Below are 19,466 nucleotides of genomic sequence, written 5' to 3'. Positions count from 1 at the left end.
AGTTTGGGAACCACTGGAGTAGGCGATTTGTGCTCTATTAACTTGGTCTGTTACGATGCTTTGTGTGTTTGATTACTAATGCCTGTGTAGTACGGCAAAAACGTTCAGCCTCGACTCTTTATCGTCATTTGTGTTAAAATTTGCAAAGCGTACCAAATTGAACAAAACAATATAAATGCAAAATTTGAACTCATGAATATATAACGGTATCCACGGTATAGCAAAATCCAAATCATGGAACAACATAATACCGGTAGTCACGTTCATACCGGTATAGCACCCACCCCTACACCATGTTACATACAGTAGCGCTATTGCAAACAGGAACAAGTTTACTACATAGAAATTTCCTGTCAGCGCGTTGAGCGGACTTTGCTTTTCCAGTGAGCATGAGCGGTACATGAGAGGAACACACATTCATGGAGCGGAATATTGAGCGAAGCGTCACAGTGACGGCGGCTAGAGGGAGAATGAAACCTGTGCGCTGAACACTGCCGGGCGGTACAGCGCGCCATATATTTCCGTTTTTCTCTTTCGGCCGAAAACCGAAAATGCCGTTTTCAGCGGCCGAAATTTCGGTGCATCCCTATAAAATACCATTGGTATATACTACTTCCGCCACCTCACCGGAAGTTGTACCCACGTTCTTTTTTTACAGTAGCGCCCCCCGAAAATGCCATTTTCAGCTGCCGAAATTTCGGTGCATCCCTATAAAATACCATTGGTATATACTACTTCCGCCACCTCACCGGAAGTTGTACCCACGTTCTTTTTTACAGTAGCGCCCACGGAAACAGGTGGATAGTAAGACAATCTCTGCCTGAAGTATCGATATATCGGGTGCTTCTCAAACGGAAGGCTGCATCCTTTCTAGATCAGTCCTTCAGAGTCTTGTAGGCTAGAGTCCTCCTCAGCATTAAACGCTAGAATGAGACAGTCTAATGGCGCTTTTCCACTGCATGGTACGGCACGGTACGGCTCGGTACGGTTCACTTTTGGGGGGTTTTCCACTGGGTACAGTACCTGGTACTTTTTTTAGTACCACCTCGGTTGGGGCTCCAAGCGAACCGTACCGTTACCAAAACGTGACGTGTAAACTCTGCTGATCACGGATTGGCCGGAGAGAATCGTCACTACCTGCGTCACTGAACTTGCGACACAACCCACTCTAAAGCGGTACTAAACTGCAGTGGAAACGCAAACCGAGCCAAACCGAGCCGTACCGAGCCGAGTCGTACCACGCAGTGGGAAAGCGCCATAAGTTAGTAAGTGCACGTGGCTACGTCACATATGTTCCCACCCTCACGGCACAAAAACACTAATAAAACTTAGTTTTGGAAAAGTACTTTGTATTAGAAATCTTCATATTATTTTGCTTTCTATAAATGCAATACAATGAATCACAGTCGTCTAGTCTCCACGTAGCTTAAATTATTGGCAGTTTAGCGTTTAGTAAGTAATTTACACCAAAACAAAAGATAACATCTATCCTTTCATGTCCGAAAACATTATTTTTGTCTTACATTGCATAATAAATTCAGACAAGCTCAGTACTGACTCGTCTTTCGTCAGCTTATTTTCATGAAATGGAATGGGTACAAAGGATTGTGGGTGATTGAAGGTCGCGGAGGATACATCCCATGCATCCTTCAAATTCAGCTAAATGAAGGATGCGAAACGAAGACTGCCCTCCAAGGATATATGCAGCCTTCGTAGGATACAACCTTCCGTTTGAGAAGCACCCATCGTTTCAGCCCTAATACAGACTGAATGGCGGCTCAACACACCCAACCACTGCATGAGCATATGATACCCAAACTACATCTCTCTTGAGATGTACATCTTGAATAAAGCAAACCAGTGTCACACTAGTAACGTTTTTCAAGGATAATGACTATAATCAAGATGAAGATGATTACAGTGACAAACAGGAGTCGTACATTAGGCAAAAATCCTCTGTGTGTGTGTGTGTGTGGGTGCACTTGGCACACTGATCGCTATAACATCATATTTTTGAATGAAAACATTTTAATATATACATCAAAATGTATGTCCTGCAAGTGTTTTATAATGAATGCTGGCCAAAGAAGTCTATTTAAAACTATGCAAGGGTCAGTGGGGTTTAATCATTCTGAATGGATCCGTGCATGCAGTCAAGGCAAGGTGTACGTTATGTCAAAAGGGAGGCTTTCACCGTCTTTGACTACGAAAACTCCTGTCTCAACACAATTGCAGCATACTAATAGTAGCGTAGTCCAGCAACAACAAACAAATATGTACAGACATTACTGGTCTGGAACAATTCTGATCTTACTATATTTATTTGTGTGAATTCTGTTTGTACACTTTATATTAGAATGAAGATGTTCACAGAGAAAAAAGGACATAAATTGTTACAAATAAGCAGAATAGTAACCCAGATAATAACACATGAAGATGTCTATATGATGCATTTTTAAAGCATTTACTGATCAACAATATGTCTCTAAATCATTTTCATTAAGATGAGAGGTTCGTAGACAACAGATGCTTTCCAGATAAAGCACTAAATAAAGCAGCCGCAGTCAGGTAAAAAAGTCATTGTAAGCAGAGAGCGATATACAATGCAATTCAGCAGGCAAGGAATAAAACATTCAACAGCGATATTACAAATATCCAGAGCAGACCATTATGTCAAGGGTCTGAATAGGGGTGGGTGACATATAGGTTAAAAGAGTAAACTGGTAAAAATAATAAGACCTCGAAAATTTGGGGAATACATTGTTGATTTTTAACAGATTAATCAAATTATTTTCAAAATAATTATTTTACATAACTAAAATAACTTGAAATATTAAAGTAATGTGTTACTTTGTGTAACTCTAAAGGGCAGCACTAAATAAAAATGTCTTATTTCATGTATAGATTCTAAAAAAGGTTTATAAACTTACACAAGCTATGTATGATATGATCACTTTGTGTGTTGATAAGAGCAAAATATGATAATTTACTCTCAAATCAAATTATTGATCAACTCGCATGGTATACAGTCCAAATCAAACATAGCAACAAAATAACATCAAACCTTACTTTTTTTTTTCTTTTTGTGTGTCAACAACATCAGGACTCAAAATGTCACTGGATTAAACCACTGACTCTCATGCTCTCTTTATGCACATTTTTCTCAACTTTTGCACCATGTGGATAACAAGAGCTGAAACATTTTTCAGATATCTTTTGAGTTTTGCAGAATAAAAAAAATTATATGAGTTTGGAACTACATGAGGGCGAGCAGATGATGGGAGAATATACATTTTTTTTTAGGGGAAACATCTTTATGGAGGAAACCATAACGACATTAAAAAAAGTGTATTATATCCCAAAATGGTGGACACACCTATAACGTTAATTCTACTGAGTCGGAGAATGCTTTTGATGTCTAAAAATGCTGCTGTTTAAGAACATACCCATGCTCAACAAATGCTGCCGATCTGAAATGTTACTACCTATGATGTCCAGAAACGCAGATATTCAGAAGGTACCCATGATACCCCAAAATGCTGCAAAGCGCTCCTGACTCAAACGACGCCTATAATGCCCAACGATGCCAAAACCGCTGTTTGTTCTGAAGGTGCATGTGATGCCCAATGTGTAGGCTATTTGTGATCAAACATACCAACAATGCCGTCTAGGTAGGCTGCTCGCTGTGTTTTGACACTCAGTCTATGCTCTGCATGATTTTCTCTCACCTGTCTGCCAGCTCCAGAACCTCGTGCACGTTCGCAGTGCTCACGCGTATCTCGCCCGTGTACATGAACTGGATGACGCTCTCCACCGTCTCCTGGTCGAGGCCTGCCTCGCTGCTCCACTCCTTCATCTCCACCCGCCGCGTCACCGACTCCGAAAACTGACCCCCGAGTAGCGGCGTGAAATAATCCGTGGCCGCAGCTAAGACAGAGCGGTGGGCGCTGAACTCGAAGCTGTTGGCGGCTCCCGGGGCGCTGCTGAACGCCAGCGTCACGTCACAGAAAAGCCCGAGCTTCCGCTGCTCGTTCTGCCGCCGGGAGAGCTCCGAGCAGTGGGTCGCGGAGGCAAACTCCTCGGCCTCCTCAGACTCTCCGTCTCCCGCGAGAGCGCTCGCCGTGCTTGGCCCGCCGCTGTTTCGGATGGCGTCCTCTGGATTCGGGGCGGCTGCGGCCATCTCGGTGTCCGCGCGGTCGGTTCGTAAAGTGCGTAGTATGTTGAGGTGGTGGAGCACACTCAAACATACACACTCCAACATAAACAGCGCTCAACATGCACATGCGCACAAGCACCATACACCGCAGGAGTCCTGTTGACGTTACAGGAACTGACGCGAGACACGAGTTGCTGATCTGGGAACAGATAAATAAAGAAATAACATAAAAACATCATATTGGTTTGAAATAGCATAGAAATGTGTTATAAAATAAAATACACAATATTGTGTCACTGTCAGACTTGAACCCCACTGTTGGATGTAGGCCTACATTCAGCTCGTAATTATTGCATAACCCTCGTCACGAACGGCATATTTCAATAAGGACTACTAACGGTTCGATTTGGATAGGGAAAACTCTTGTGATCTTTTTTTCAGTGTGTATACTCAAGATTATTTTGGATAGATGTAGGGCTGGACAATATGGATCAATATGTATCTGTTCATATCGATATCGGAATTATATCGTATCGACCGAAATTAAGAAATATATCGTGATATTAATTTTGGCCATATCGTCCAGCCCTAGATAGATGTCTCTTACTTCATTTGTAGGATGTTTGGAACATTAATACAAATTGAAATGTATGATGTCATATTTGTTTTTCTACAATACTACTGATTCTAAAAGTACAATTTATTTTCTTACACAACTAATTATTTTAATTGGGAAATATCATATTTATGTAAAGAAATGGGCTGAAGCTAAGCTAAATTGTGAACATTTTATAAAATATATATATACAGGGCTGCACAACTTGGTCGAAAATCATTGCAATTATTTTGTCATAACAGCGATAAAACATCGAAAATAACTCTTTTTAGGGTCTTTATTATTATTAGGCCTGTTATTAGTAGTAGAAGTATTGACTTAAATTATAAGCATGAACACAAATTACTACACTGTAAAAAACAATTTGTTGACTCAACTTTAAAAAAAAAAAACTTTTGTTACCCCGCTGCCTTAAAAATTTTGATCTTAATTTTTTTTCGGTGTGATGCAGTTGTTTCAACATGCGTTTTTGAGGTTTTCATGCAACTTTCAGCTAGTTGAGGGCTGAAACTTACATTTTCTTGTTGTCTGGACAATTTATTTTAAAAAAAAAGTTATCATATGTCTACAAAAAATGAGTTGAAATGGCAAAATATAAAAATGATTTTTTTTACAGTGTTGTAAATTGCAGGCTAAAATAAATGGTTATTTGATCATACACTTAAAACGTTCAAAAACCCTGAAGCTTTTAACATTTCAGATACATATAATACAAATATACTGTTTTTAAAGGCTTTGAAAAAATACATAAAATACTTTGTGCCAACCCAAATTTTCCTGCAATTAAGCACTATTTAGCCATTTTCCTGCAATTTAGCAATTTGATCAATTTAGCACTACAGAATGAAATTATGACTTCGTGAACAATGAATCGTCCATCCATCTATTTTCCAAACCGCTTGTGTGTGCAGGGATGCTGGAGCCTCTCCCAGCATCTGGGGCCGAAGGCAGGGAAAATCCCTAGAGAGATGGCCAGTCCATCACAGAAGGTGTTATGGTTGATTCTACTTGTTGCATAATAACAACATAATAAAACTGTTATGTCCATTAAAATGATAATTTCCATTAAAATATTCAGGTAGCTAGAATACTTCTCGCCAGTCAATACAATGCGTGAAATTAGTTTGCAGCCAGCTACAAGCTACTCTGTCATTAACGAATTCAGCTTTTGTTGAGAAAACTTTGTTTGTCTTATTTCCTATTGGGTAAGGAAAAGGAAAAGGTAGGACAAATGAAAACAACCTAAGTAGTTGTAAAATGTTTGCATTCAGAATAGGTCTAGGAAAGATTAGAAATAGGAATGATTTCAACCTAATAGTATTGAATTGCCATTTTAAAATGTTTTTTAAAAAACTTTTCCCCCACACAGTATTTTGCATTTCATTTTTTAAATATATATTTTAGGTAGGTATTTTGCATTTTCATGTATTTGTGCAAATCTCTACTGTAAACAAAGCAGAACTTGTTTACTGGTTTGAATATGAATCATGTTGATTAGTTGGTCTTCATGACTTTCTTTATTCCATGTGGTCATGTCATCATGAAAATGTTTGTGTATTGGAACGCAGATGAACATATAAAATTAGAGAGCCACCTGCGTGTGCCCTCTTGACTTTGTGGTTTGCTTGCTTTCATTTTTCTTCTTGTGCACTGGTTCACTAAACCAAACAGAATAAGAATGCCAATCAGAATGATCAGCATTATTACAGTGAATATGGACATTTTCACCAGAACTTATGAACACATGGTTCACTTCTGCTCCAAGCACAAATATTAATATCGGAAATAACAAAAAAGAAGGACAATCTGGGTTATTTAATTCTAAATTACATACATTAGATATATTTTTTTGATTAGCCTATAAAATACATTTTTAAAACACCTGCTGACATACTTTAATGATACACCTTTTCTTAAGTGAAAAATGAGCAATGATTATATAGCTTTCTAACACTCAGAACACTTTGTAACACTCTTAACATGAACAGGTATTTACAAAGACCACATTGACTCTGAAATATTGACATGAATTTCAGCAAAATAAAACTAGTCTCACGATGACACCTGTTCACCGTCGAAAGCATCTGGGGACGTGAGAATCAGAAATGAAATTTAGAGCAGTGGAAGAATGATGCCTGATCTAATGAATCATGTTTTTTTGTGTTGTTTACCTGCAGAAATGAAAGAGATGGCAACAGAATGCGAAGGCAGGCTGCCAGAGGCGGTGTTAGTTAAAGTTGTGGCTGATCAATGTATTTATGTCTATTTTAGAGGGCTTACCTGTTAATTACTGTATATTGTAACTAAAGTAGTAGTGTTCATTTATTGTTCTTTTTTTCTAATTAATTTGGAACCACTCGGTTCCACAGCAAGAAGTGCGAGTGCATCACATCTGCTGAGACAGCTGGACTGAGGGTGAGATCATGAGGACTGAGGGTGAGTTTACTGTCATAACCCAAAACATGCATAACGTTGGAGGGGCTTATAGTGTTGTTTTTTAATTTGCCTCAATTTGTAATAATTGAAATACATTTATATAAAATAGCAACATTTTATGTAAATTTCACTTCAAATAAGATCAACATTTCTCAATTTCATTCACGGTAATAACATGAAAAATGTTCCTGAGAGTTTGACTCAAAAAATAGGTCTGGAGAAACATTACTTGTAAGTGTCTCCAGGGTAAACCACAATTTGACAAGCTGACAAAATGTCTGATCTGGTCTCTGGCATCAACAAGACATTTCCACCCAAAGAACTGCTGCTCACCGGATATTTTCTCTTTTTTTGGCCCAATCTCTGTAAACCCTAGGTGGTTGCCCTGTTTAGCTGTATCCATTTCTTCACAAGCATTAACAAGTCCTCTGTAAATGCAGCATGTCGACTCCTCCGATTCATTGCAAGGCATCAATTTGTTAGTGAAGATAGAATCAGTAACTTCACTCACAACATTTTAGATTATCCTGATATGCATTTAATACCATAGTGTTTTTTGCACTAAAGAGATTACCCTTGACCAATTTTGAATGCTGCAGAACATATGAAAATTGTCCAACATAACCAATAAAGAGCTTTATTTTAAAAATACTAGAATTTTGCACATAAAAACAACACCATAGAAGCTAATTTAGTTTCACTTTTCTGTTGCAGTCATTTATCCCAGATAGTGATGATTCAAGGTTCAGGGTGTATACGCTAACATTTCATAACAGGTATCATTTGAGAGTATGCTTTAGAATTTGGTGCTTTGCATCTACAGGCTGTGGTGTCTTCATTCAGACTATTAGAACTGGCAGCCTGAAGAGACATGATACTTCACTTGTTAATCATAACCAAAGCAAAGGAAGGTGCATTGAAGTGTTAGTAATATAAGATGGCCAATGACACCGTACCATACAAATGAAGCTTGCTTTATAAGCAACCGTTTTATCAATTCAACTGAGAACTGTCATGCTTTAACATGAGCGTTAGCAACTACTATTTGTCAGTATTTTGCTAGTGTGTTTCTTTGGTTATGACTGAATAATTTACCCCTTCCCACTAAAGTAATAAAATAAACATGTTCCCACATATTTATCCAAAATACTTATAACAGGTTCCAGGTTTACATAGACATGTGCTCAGGAAGGACGTAGGAGATATCATCCCACGGGTGGCGGTAGAGACCCTGCTTCAGACGTTTCTGGTCCAGATAGTGACCTGTGGGGTTAACAGTAAAAACAAATATTAAATAAATAACTTGCTTGACCCACACAAATTACATATACTTCCTAAATTTTCAATGCAATTTTCACACAAATATGTCTCTTGTCTCTTGGTGAAATCAAAATGGAAAACAATTTAAAACAATCTCAATTCAAAAACGGAAATTAACAGCAGACATTTTGGGTAATAGAGGTTATTTTTCCAGCAGATATTCAGTTTTAGAACTGGTGGGACTGGGTCTGAACAGTAAAGAGTAATTCAGTGGTTTACCGATGAAACCAATGCTGCGTCCCAGAACGAAGATTCCATTAAGAGTCCCGATCTCAACAAACTCATCTGCCTCATCCCTGCAATGCATAAACATACTCGATTGCAATTTAGATACATGATCTGTACAATGACATTCAATAAATGTCAAATTAACTAGTGAAGAATATACTCTGCATATAAAGAATGAACACTAGACACACCAGACATTTGGATTTCAGACATCTGAAATCAACAGGGCTGCCCCCTAATAGTCGACTAACCATTAGTTGACGAGAAGAGGCTTAGTTGATCAAAATTGTATTAGTTGCAGAAAAAAAAAAATCCACAGAAAGTGGCGAAGTCACTTATTCCTTGACAGACAGATTATTAACAGCTGGTCTATTAATACATCGGTCAAGACATGCAAACGTTCGTTTCGTTCATCAACCTCAAATGTGGCTTATCATCTGAAACATGTAAGTAGTAGCATCATTACATAGCTGCTCTAAAGTTAACCTAAGTGTACACTATTCAAGTGTCTGAGAGTGTGGAAGCTGAATAGTAGCGCGCTCACTGCATGACAGTTAACTTGGGAGGCGCCGGTGCGATCATTTGCATTTAACTTAAAATACTCTGTAAAATACAGAAAACACTAGTTTATCAATGAATTATCATAATGCTAAGTCAGTCTTCTTGCTGTTTTTACCCCCTGACGCATTCATAATCATTACTTCTGCCAGCGTGCTGTGGCAAATTTTATGCGTGCACTTGAGCGCTGATAGATTAAAGGCTCATTATTATGAATTATATGGTTTATTTATATAAATGTGCAATTAGTCGACTAATCGCTTAAAACGAATGACTACTAGTCGATCAGAAAAATCTTTAGTCGAGGGCAGCCCTAGAAATCAACAATTTCAGACTCTTCTGAAAATCAAAATCACACATCTGCACTGCAACTGTCAAATAATTTTGTCCCAAGCCCTGTGAATCCAAGCGATTGCCCAATGGAAATCACATTTTAAAACTCCTAGATATTTCTGTTCTCTATGACTATGTGAGCCCTGGTGCTGGAAATAAGGAAATGGGAGTCCAATCCATAATATTAAACGCATATATTTAAAAACAATAGTCTTCTTGACTTACCGTGTGAATCCTCCACATGTTCTTAAGAGGTCCACAAAAGCCACACCAATAAAACCATCAACGTTTAGAATAAGGTTCGGTTTCTGCAGAGCGTGAAAGACATTGTAATGTGAGCATCACATGAAGAAACGATCACACAACAAAACATACATGCATTAAAATGGCATCAGTAATAACATCACCTTCGAGGTGGTGATCTTCTCTACTTCAAGGGCGTAGTCCAGTAACTGTGTTGATGGGAAATGCTGCTTCACAAAGTCCTTCAGGATCTGCACCCTCATATCAGGGTTATTGATCTGTCACCAAGAAACCCAGATATGAACATATACAACATATCAACAGCTGTGTATGGAAATGAGAATAAGGGCTGCCAGTACTTTTTAATAATTTATCTGCAACTTGCCTGCAACAGATCATTTTGGGAGTCGCCCCACATGCCATTTTAATATCCAAACTAACCTTGTATTTCCTTAAACGACCAAATTATCTGATATTTTAATAGGCTTACCGACTATGACACAGTCATAAGAGTATACAGGGGTCCTCTCTATGACATAATTTCCGGTTTTGTTTTTTTTCTACTTGTTTGCTGACCATGACTTTAATTTGGCCGACAAAAGATTTTCAAATGAGCAGTTATTGTAAAAAAAATTTTTCTAAGAAATAATAATACAAGAGTATGCCAAACTACTTGATTTTTTTCAAATATTTCAATCTTTTAATACAATTTTTCCTTCATTATGATTAGGACAGCTGACTTTTTTTTACTTGATGCCTCCTTAAAAACATGCTCATCATACAACAGGTTTATTCAAATAATTCTGTGTATGAATTGCATAGTTAATGAATGAAAGGACATAAGACAACATGACAACTGAAAATTCTGCCTTAAAATGTGGTACTGCAAGTATGACTGTAATTTCCATTTTTTTTATTAATTTGTTGCATATGTATGCATTTAATGATACATGTATGCATACGTGTAAACAGCAACACATATGAGATTCAATTTGGGCTACTTTCAAATGTGGTTCCAAATCTGATAAATATTTGGCCACCTGAGCTTGCGATTAATATCGCATGTACTTAAATTTTGGTCTGTCGCTCGTACAAATCTATTGTTTGAATTGGACTGTATGAACTACTTTTATGATGCATTTGTTTGGTTTATGGTATGGAAAAAAACAAGTGTTTCAATACACCCCTAGAAAATTTTTAATTATGTGACATGCAGTAATCAATAACAGAGTTGGGTACTCCATGCCGGACTCTGATTCAAGTCCAGTGAAATTATGAATGAACTTTTTACACATTCGGGTAAATTTCTACTCGAACTTAGACTCAGATATTATGGACTCAGACATTTTTCCATGTCATGTGTAACATGAAAGATAAAAAATGAGTAACAACATAAAATTAAGAATTAATTAATTTCTCCCACTCTAACTTGATTGGTGTGAGAATTTTGTCTTAAAGGCACAATATAGAGGTCGCATTTTCAAAACAATAACAAAGGCGAAGCTTGATGAAGCTATTAAGGAGAGTGAAACGATGGGAGATGTAGTTTTCCCCATCCAGAGATGTCCGAATCATGTTCACGGATGTAATGAATATTTTTTTTTTTTTACCTGTACCTTCCAAAATTATTCAAACAGCAAATAAATTATACAGAGAAAGCGAGCAAAGAACATTTACACGGTCAAGGAACAGTATGACAGACTTAAGTCTAGTGCGAGTGTAAGCACTCTCAAATAACTTCCCTTATAATCAGTAAAGCTGTACACTGTTTGATGAATGAATCTCCTACTTACATCATACGTACATCTGCACTTTGTTGTTTATGATAAGAGAATTCATGAGAGAGCAGATTACAGTCAGTGAGCGTGCGCACTGAACAACAAAACTCTGGCGTTTCAGTGATGACTCATCTGAACGCCTCTGATTGGCCATTGCATTCACAAGCTCAACAGACTCGTGTGTGATTGGTTAATGTGCAACATTGTAAAAACGTGGAAAAAGAATCATGGTGCAACATTGAGCAGATCTAAATTTAATGCTCCTGTCAACACTTTTTATTTCATTTTCATTTGATCCGCGACAGCTGTAATGGATTTAGTTTAACTGTACAGCAGCATTTTTGTCCACGTGTGTTGCCATAGTTTCTAAAAGCGGAAACCGATAGCACGGATATTACATCATTGATAGGCGACAATGAACTGGGGCGAGCTATTATTTAAAATTGGAATTTCTCTGGATTTACAAATCCTTGGGAACTTTTGGGATAACGGAAGTGCACAACTGCATGAAATATATAACACTCTGCAAGTGGTTTTTGGATATTTTATTACGAAAATCTTAAATATTGTTTTTTTATTATTTAAATTTAATTAAATTTAATATTCCTGATATAACTAATCAAGTCTCATGCAGTGTGTTTATCGGTGTGTGTGTATTTACTGATTTGACTCGATGCCCGATGCCCATAATCAGTACACCATCTTTCTTCATCTTGTTGACAAACTCCATGGGCAGCAGGCCGCTGTCGAACGCTTTACTGAACTGTTTAGCAGCTGCGTCTAGTGCACCACCGAATCTATCTCCCTGCAGAACAGAAACACGCAATTCAGTTCCTCTTTAAAAATTAGGAGAATAAACAAGCATATTTTTTCAACTGTTTCTCATCATATAAATGGTAAATATCACATATAATAATCACTAAATATATTGTTTTCTTAATATTTAATGATTGTAATATTACTTGTAAATCAACAACAGATATCAACAAATATCATCAAATTTTTGCTTTTATTTCATATTTGATATGAGGCTAGTGAACTCTTGTTCTTGCTGTACTGTAGCAGAACCAGTTTAGTTTGGAAAGCAGAAGTCTTGCGTGTACAGTGACTGATCTTACTATTGTCAGAAGTCCAGAGGTCAGACTGGACACCAGGTCTTTACCGGCACGAGCGCACACAATGGTGTTATGAGCACCAGATACAGCCGGCCCATGATCTGCAGTCACCATCAAACACATCTCGATGAAATGACATGCGTAAAGTGGTAATCTGTCAAAAACACACATGTACTCATGATTTTAAGCCAAAACCATACAAGTTGACAAACACAGATAGTTTCTCAGTCAATTCATATGAATATTCTACAAAATGAAGGAATTTTACATAACAAACCTCCTCTGAAACCACAGCAGACCCAGTACTCCTCCTAGGCCCATTTCCTCTTTGAACACCTCTGTGATGGGCATACCAGCATATATGAGCTCCTGGCCCCTTTCGTCACAGATACTAGTCATGAATGATGCAGGTTTACGAATCAACCCCAGCTCCTACACACACACACACACACACACACACAAAAGCAGCCCAGATACATCTTGAAAATTGACCATATCCTCATTTTTACTATGCATTTTAGCAGCCAGCAATTTTCACTGTCTTTCATTTCCAGCGATTCAAGAGACATACAGGGTTTACATCCAAATGCTTCATATTTGTTTAAAGTGAATTTCTTAAAATTTGACCAAAGACAATGTGAAATCATGAGCATTATCTTGAGGAAATTCACTTTGTGTCACAGAGCAGCTGAATGACCTTCTTGTATCAGGAAGAGTTGTATTTGCTGTTTGCTGTATTTGTTGCACAGTGTTAAAGACAGAAAGAGCAAAATAACTTACATATTAAATCCTTCCAGTTACCAAATAATTGGGAGCGCTTGCGCTGAAAAAAAGTTTTTCTTGGGTTAACTGTAAGAAGGCTGTCAACTCCTTGTTGGCTAGGGATGGGTATCGTTAAGGTTTTAACAGTATTATTACTCTTACCGATACTGCTTATTGATCTGGTACTTTAAAGGTATTCTTATCAGTACATATATATACATACAGTATGTGTGTGTGTGTGTGTGTGTGTGTGAAAAATTTTAAGAGCGGAATTAACATTGCTTTATATTCATGAAATTTATATTCATATTTATATGAAATGTAAAATAAATATTTAATCAAATGAATATAAACATCAATTTGTAAATGCACCAGTGTGCAGGCATTTTTTTGTGTTTTATATACATAAGATACAGTAAGAAAATGAACAACGAAACAAATTAAAACAAACAGACAAATACAATAAAACATAGATACAACTGAAATAATCTGTGCTTTAATTTTTCCATGAAGGTCTACTAACATTACTGTTCAGGTAAGTAATATAGCCTACAAAAGAAATCTACTAAAGTAATCAAATGTAAATGAACAATGCATAGTTTTTACTTTATGAATTGATATATTAATGCTTATTAAACTAACGTTATTCAGATTGAGAGCTGTGAGTGATTTTCTCTTTGCATTTTGTTGTTTGATTAACATTGATGGCCCAAGCGCCAGTCACTGCTGTCACTTTAAGACAATATTGACACACATCGGATTTTCTCCCAACTGTTCATGTCCACTCATGACATACACTGTGTTTAAGTGAACACTCTCCAAGCTGGCCATTTTGACATATTTTGTGTGTATTTGATCTCTTGGATGTGCTTGTCTAGTTGTGGTCCGTATTGGAGCGCGCGCACACATTTCAGCCTGGGGGAACAGCGTGTCCTGCGCGGATTATTGTACTTTAAACGTTTTATTATCAAACATGTCCCGCAACAGTAAAGACGGCATTTTACAACAATCACCGATTGTGCTGATTCTGATGTTAAGTTTGGGTTTTTAGGGAGGAACGAATGCATACTGCTGTTAAGGGAAGGAAGTTGCACTAGACTATTTTTGGATTTTTCAAATATTCGGTTGGAAATTGTAAGGAATTGAATTATTCAATTAACAGTTATTTAGGAATTTTACAGCAAGTTCACAACCCAGTCATTTATTTTAGCATGGCATTGTAGATTCTGTCGCAATTAAGCAGCAACTGAACAGTGTTGCAGGAAACACTGTCAGAGTATTTTAGTACCGTATTCTGTCCTCATCTGTGAATTGTTCACAGAATCAAACATAATGAAAATCATTCAGTATGATGATTTTAGTATTTTTTTATGTGACATGGAACGAATTCCAAATAAGATTCCATTCACAACACTACAGGATGTACTGCAGCACATCATAATACCACAAACAGAAGAATCGGGTTTTAACACTAGTGAGAATTCATATCAAATCACTGATTACAGAATATTGTAATGTTTCCGAAATAATGCAATCCTCTTTCACACTGTAAAGGAATGGGGACAGGTCTTACTCTTGCCCAGGAGTAATCCATTGGGACGGTAGGAGGAGGAACTTCCTGTGCTGGAACAATGATTCCTTTTGCGACAAGGTCATCATACACAAACCTTCCCAACACAACAGAGAAAATAAACTATTAATGCTTCCACTGTTTGTTCAACTCAATTCAGACTACAAACTTGCTTTCACAACACAGGTAAATATGAGTTCGTATGCTGCGGCGCTGGAGAGTCGGTGCTGCAGGATACATAGAGGCATAACCGCAATAGATACAATAGTTACAAATTTCTACAAGTTTGCCGTTTCAACTAGTATATCGTCCGCAACAGTAAAGACGGCATTTTACAACAATCACCGATTGTGCTGATTCTGATGTTAAGTTTGGGTTTTTAGGGAGGAACGAATGCATACTGCTGTTAAGGGAAGGAAGTTGCACTAGACTATTTTTGGATTTTTCAAATATTCGGTTGGAAATTGTAAGGAATTGAATTATTCAATTAACAGTTATTTAGGAATTTTACAGCAAGTTCACAACCCAGTCATTTATTTTAGCATGGCATTGTAGATTCTGTCGCAATTAAGCAGCAACTGAACAGTGTTGCAGGAAACACTGTCAGAGTATTTTAGTACCGTATTCTGTCCTCATCTGTGAATTGTTCACAGAATCAAACATAATGAAAATCATTCAGTATGATGATTTTAGTATTTTTTTATGTGACATGGAACGAATTCCAAATAAGATTCCATTCACAACACTACAGGATAAACTGCAGCATATCATAATACCACAAACAGAAGAATCGGGTTTTAACACTAGTGAGAATTCATATCAAATCACTGATTACAGAATATTGTAATGTTTCCGAAATAATGCAATCCTCTTTCACACTGTAAAGGAATGGGGACAGGTCTTACTCTTGCCCAGGAGTAATCCATTGGGACGGTAGGAGGAGGAACTTCCTGTGCTGGAACAATGATTCCTTTTGCGACAAGGTCATCATACACAAACCTTCCCAACACAACAGAGAAAATAAACTATTAATGCTTCCACTGTTTGTTCAACTCAATTCAGACTACAAACTTGCTTTCACAACACAGGTAAATATGAGTTCGTATGCTGCGGCGCTGGAGAGTCGGTGCTGCAGGATACATAAAGGCATAACCGCAATAGATACAATAGTTACAAATTTCTACAAGTTTGCCGTTTCAACTAGTATATCGTCCACCCCTATTGATTAAGAATACAGCTGTGAAAACCTTATATTGCCAAAGCCATTCTACACAACGTACTTAATAATAAAGGGCCTGAATACTTAAATTGTAGTGTTTAGGTTATATTATACTTCCTCTAGACAGAATACTTCTGATTTCTGTTACTCACTTGATGACATCACCTAATTCATCAAAGCTATTGGGCACAAATGCACCTGCTTCCTGCAGTGCTTGATTTTTGGCCACAGCTGTCTCTGACGCTTGATTGGCACATGCTCCCGCATGGCCAAACTGCACCTAAAACATTTCAATTAACACAATACTATGTTACTGCTGTCACTAGTTAGGTTATCACATACTGAACAGTTCTAGAGCATACTAATTTCTCATAACATTCAATGGCCCTGTCCCAAATGCAGCACTTCATGTGGACTTGTGCCTTTGTTGGCGCATATCCACTTAGTCCACAAGACCATAGGGTGTCTTATTTCATTTTATGCTCTTGAGCCCTGCCTATGCATTACAAGTGTGGACTCGAAAGACCACCAAATGGGCTGAGAGTGCCAGTTTGACCAGGGCCAATATGCATTAAGTATCTCAAAAGCCATGTAAAAGGATGTACCTCAGATGAGAACATGGTGGCACACGTTCCAATACACCAGCACACGACTGGTTTAGTGATTCTGCCGTCTGCAATGCCCTGACAGATGTTATACTCTTCTGTGCCACCAATCTAAAAGACAGCACACATATTATAATTAGAATTACAGTGCCTTAGCAAATTACTCAACGCTTATATTACTGTCATATAATAATGGTAAAAAATATTCAGTCAAAGAATTGACCACCAGTAGATTATACACGAACACGTTAACAAATCTGTCCATTTTTACAGAGATTAATCTGAAAGATAAATAAAGGATCATTTTTTAAATTATATTATATAGAAAAAATGCAAAAGGTTACAACACCTTGTTTGATTTTGAACATGTTCTTGTCATTTGCTTTTGATAATCATTTGCTGATGAATATGAATTCTTAGAATTGAGTCCACCTTTAAACATGAAGCATTACTCTCACCTTACATAAAACAGTGCTGCACACTCATCTCTCCATTCAAGACAACTGAGGAGTTTGAGCATTTATTGATACAAATACATGTAAATATCAGTCTTGTGTGAAAATGTCTTGAGCAGGAGCTCTCAAATCTTTCTCATCTCACCTCTCCCAGCACGACAATCATCTTGACTCCTGGAGTGTCCTGATATCTCAGCACATGCTCCATGAATGTAGAGCCAGGAAATCTGTGGACGAGAGCGGCACATTAGCCAGCTTAGATGTTGATTGGTTTATTAGCTCAATTAACTAATAATTAGTATTTTCTGTATCCTGCTCTAATTGACCTTACAATAGCAGTTACATAACCACATCCAGAGCTTTTCAAAAGCTGGTACTCCATCAAACAAAATGATGACAAATGATGGATAAATGACTTCAAATGCAGTTTATCATAGTTTATCATTGAGCAAAAATCAAAAAGCATAAGCTTTTGTATCAGATTGTTATGTATGAGAAAAATAAAATAAGGGGAAATCTACACAAGTATCAAGAAGACAGTCGCAACAGTCATAAACACTGACATCAAAATACAGAAATGCAAAATGCAAATGGAAAAAATGCAGAGGCAAAAAGGGCTCAATTGTGTGTGTTTTGTGTTTTTCTTAAAATAAAGTTAACTTTGGCTGCATGTTAGATTATTACTCAAAGAACAGATGTTGAAATCAGATATTCACACAGGATTCTATTTAGCATGCTTTTGTTTTTCAAATAAAATAAAATAATCCACACATAAGATGAAGTCAGCAATTGAACAACTATCCAGCGATTTTTGGCTGATTTCAGTAACATAACGAACAAAACTCCATTAACTAGCAACTCTGGATACCTAGTATTCGAAATGCATGTGCTCTGAACACTTTTTTTATCACAGTTGAAAGCTTTGTATGTGTCCTACAGTTCAGTATGATTTAAAAACTAAGCTTTTCAGTAAGCTTTAAAAAATGGTGGATGGCAACAAGGCTTCTCATCGCAGCAAACTGATTGGCTATTTGGGTTGTCAGTCACTTATCATGTTCACAAGACATGTTCTGTTAGTCACCTGTCTCCTCCAATAGCAACTCCCTCAAAAACTCCATCAGTAGTGTGCGATATGATGTTGTTGAGTTCATTGGACATTCCTCCCGAGCGGGACACATATGCCACACTGCCCGGTCTATACAGCTTTGATGCCAGGATATTGTCAAGCATCCCACCTGTGTTCCCGATCTTAAAGCAGCCTGGCTTTATACCGCCAACCTATAACACATAAGTGTACTTGAGTAAATCTCATGAATAAAACAAATATTGACAAGCCATGAAAGAGATTTTAAGACCATGAAAGATGTTACTATACTCCCATGGCAGTTTGTATGGACTTTTGAATTTGTTTGTAATTCTCATTATTTTCAGTGGTGATTCTCAATCGATCCGTTACTGCAATAACATGGCAAAATGACCAGTTTTCATAAATAGACTAATCTGAGTGTTGTCTGAACGACTATTGTTATTAGAGCCTTACCGATATGGGTTTTTTGGGGCCGCTACCGATACCGATATTTGAGAGTAAAAAAAAAAAGGCCGATATCGATATATCGGCCGAAATTCTTTGTGTAGGATCCCTTCAGCTCGAGGAGCCCTCTCGAACGCCACCCTCTGCGGGTCGGTAGCCCCCCGGGATCGCTAGATCGGTCGGCGCCGAACCGCGAATTTAACCGGCCGTAACTCCCGAAACCCGGGGGCTATCGACGCGGGTGTGGTCTCATTCGAAAGAGGGCCTTGAGACTTACACTCGATTCGCGTTCGAGAGGGTTCCTCGAGCTGAAGGGATCCCCCAAATTTGGTGCGGATCCGCCGTGCCGTTACGGAGATATGGCCGTTCAAAATTTCAATGGTTTTCCATAGACTTAAGCTTTAAAGCATTTCATCCAGGTCGCCAGTAGCAAACAATGGAGCGCGCTCTGCTGGACAAACTAAGTAATTACACCATTTCAAGCATTTTATCTGCATTATATGCTCTGTAAAAAAAAATTTCATATCGGCCGGCATATTCG

At 37.7% G+C, this 19,466-nt stretch overlaps 2 protein-coding genes and 1 long non-coding RNA gene across 4 annotated transcripts in view; all 3 read right to left on the bottom strand.

The window, feature by feature from the left end:
* Positions 1 to 2,662, bottom strand: part of LOC107727953 (uncharacterized) — a 7,597-nt gene extending 4,935 nt beyond the window's left edge. The window contains exons 1-2 of the long non-coding RNA XR_001638412.1: positions 2,650 to 2,662; positions 1,147 to 1,150 (exon numbers count right to left, since the gene is read on the bottom strand). This is a non-coding gene — a long non-coding RNA (uncharacterized LOC107727953). The remainder of the gene's footprint in view (positions 1 to 1,146; positions 1,151 to 2,649) is intronic.
* Positions 1 to 4,352, bottom strand: part of klhl11 (kelch-like family member 11) — a 13,360-nt gene extending 9,008 nt beyond the window's left edge. The window contains exon 1 of the mRNA XM_016537992.1: positions 3,729 to 4,352. Coding sequence (XP_016393478.1) covers positions 3,729 to 4,261 — 533 coding nt within the window. The 5' untranslated portion in view covers positions 4,262 to 4,352. The remainder of the gene's footprint in view (positions 1 to 3,728) is intronic.
* Positions 4,353 to 7,306: 2,954 nt separating this feature from the next.
* The window catches only part of aclyb (ATP citrate lyase b), a 35,802-nt gene continuing 23,642 nt past the window's right edge, over positions 7,307 to 19,466 (bottom strand). For both annotated transcript variants that reach the window (XM_016537990.1, XM_016537991.1), the window contains 12 exons: positions 18,476 to 18,672; positions 17,540 to 17,621; positions 16,940 to 17,050; positions 16,487 to 16,614; positions 16,021 to 16,114; positions 13,061 to 13,215; positions 12,787 to 12,937; positions 12,330 to 12,473; positions 10,055 to 10,168; positions 9,873 to 9,955; positions 8,748 to 8,824; positions 7,307 to 8,471 (listed from right to left, as the gene is read on the bottom strand). In XM_016537990.1, the coding sequence (XP_016393476.1) occupies positions 8,377 to 8,471; positions 8,748 to 8,824; positions 9,873 to 9,955; positions 10,055 to 10,168; positions 12,330 to 12,473; positions 12,787 to 12,937; positions 13,061 to 13,215; positions 16,021 to 16,114; positions 16,487 to 16,614; positions 16,940 to 17,050; positions 17,540 to 17,621; positions 18,476 to 18,672 (1,431 nt within the window). In that variant the 3' untranslated portion in view covers positions 7,307 to 8,376. The remainder of the gene's footprint in view (positions 8,472 to 8,747; positions 8,825 to 9,872; positions 9,956 to 10,054; positions 10,169 to 12,329; positions 12,474 to 12,786; positions 12,938 to 13,060; positions 13,216 to 16,020; positions 16,115 to 16,486; positions 16,615 to 16,939; positions 17,051 to 17,539; positions 17,622 to 18,475; positions 18,673 to 19,466) is intronic.

Source organism: Sinocyclocheilus rhinocerous, unplaced genomic scaffold (genome assembly GCF_001515625.1).
Source record: "Sinocyclocheilus rhinocerous isolate Xijiao unplaced genomic scaffold, SAMN03320098_v1.1 scaffold3201, whole genome shotgun sequence".
NCBI lineage: Eukaryota > Metazoa > Chordata > Actinopteri > Cypriniformes > Cyprinidae > Sinocyclocheilus > Sinocyclocheilus rhinocerous.
This window is presented reverse-complemented; position numbering and strand designations above follow the sequence as displayed.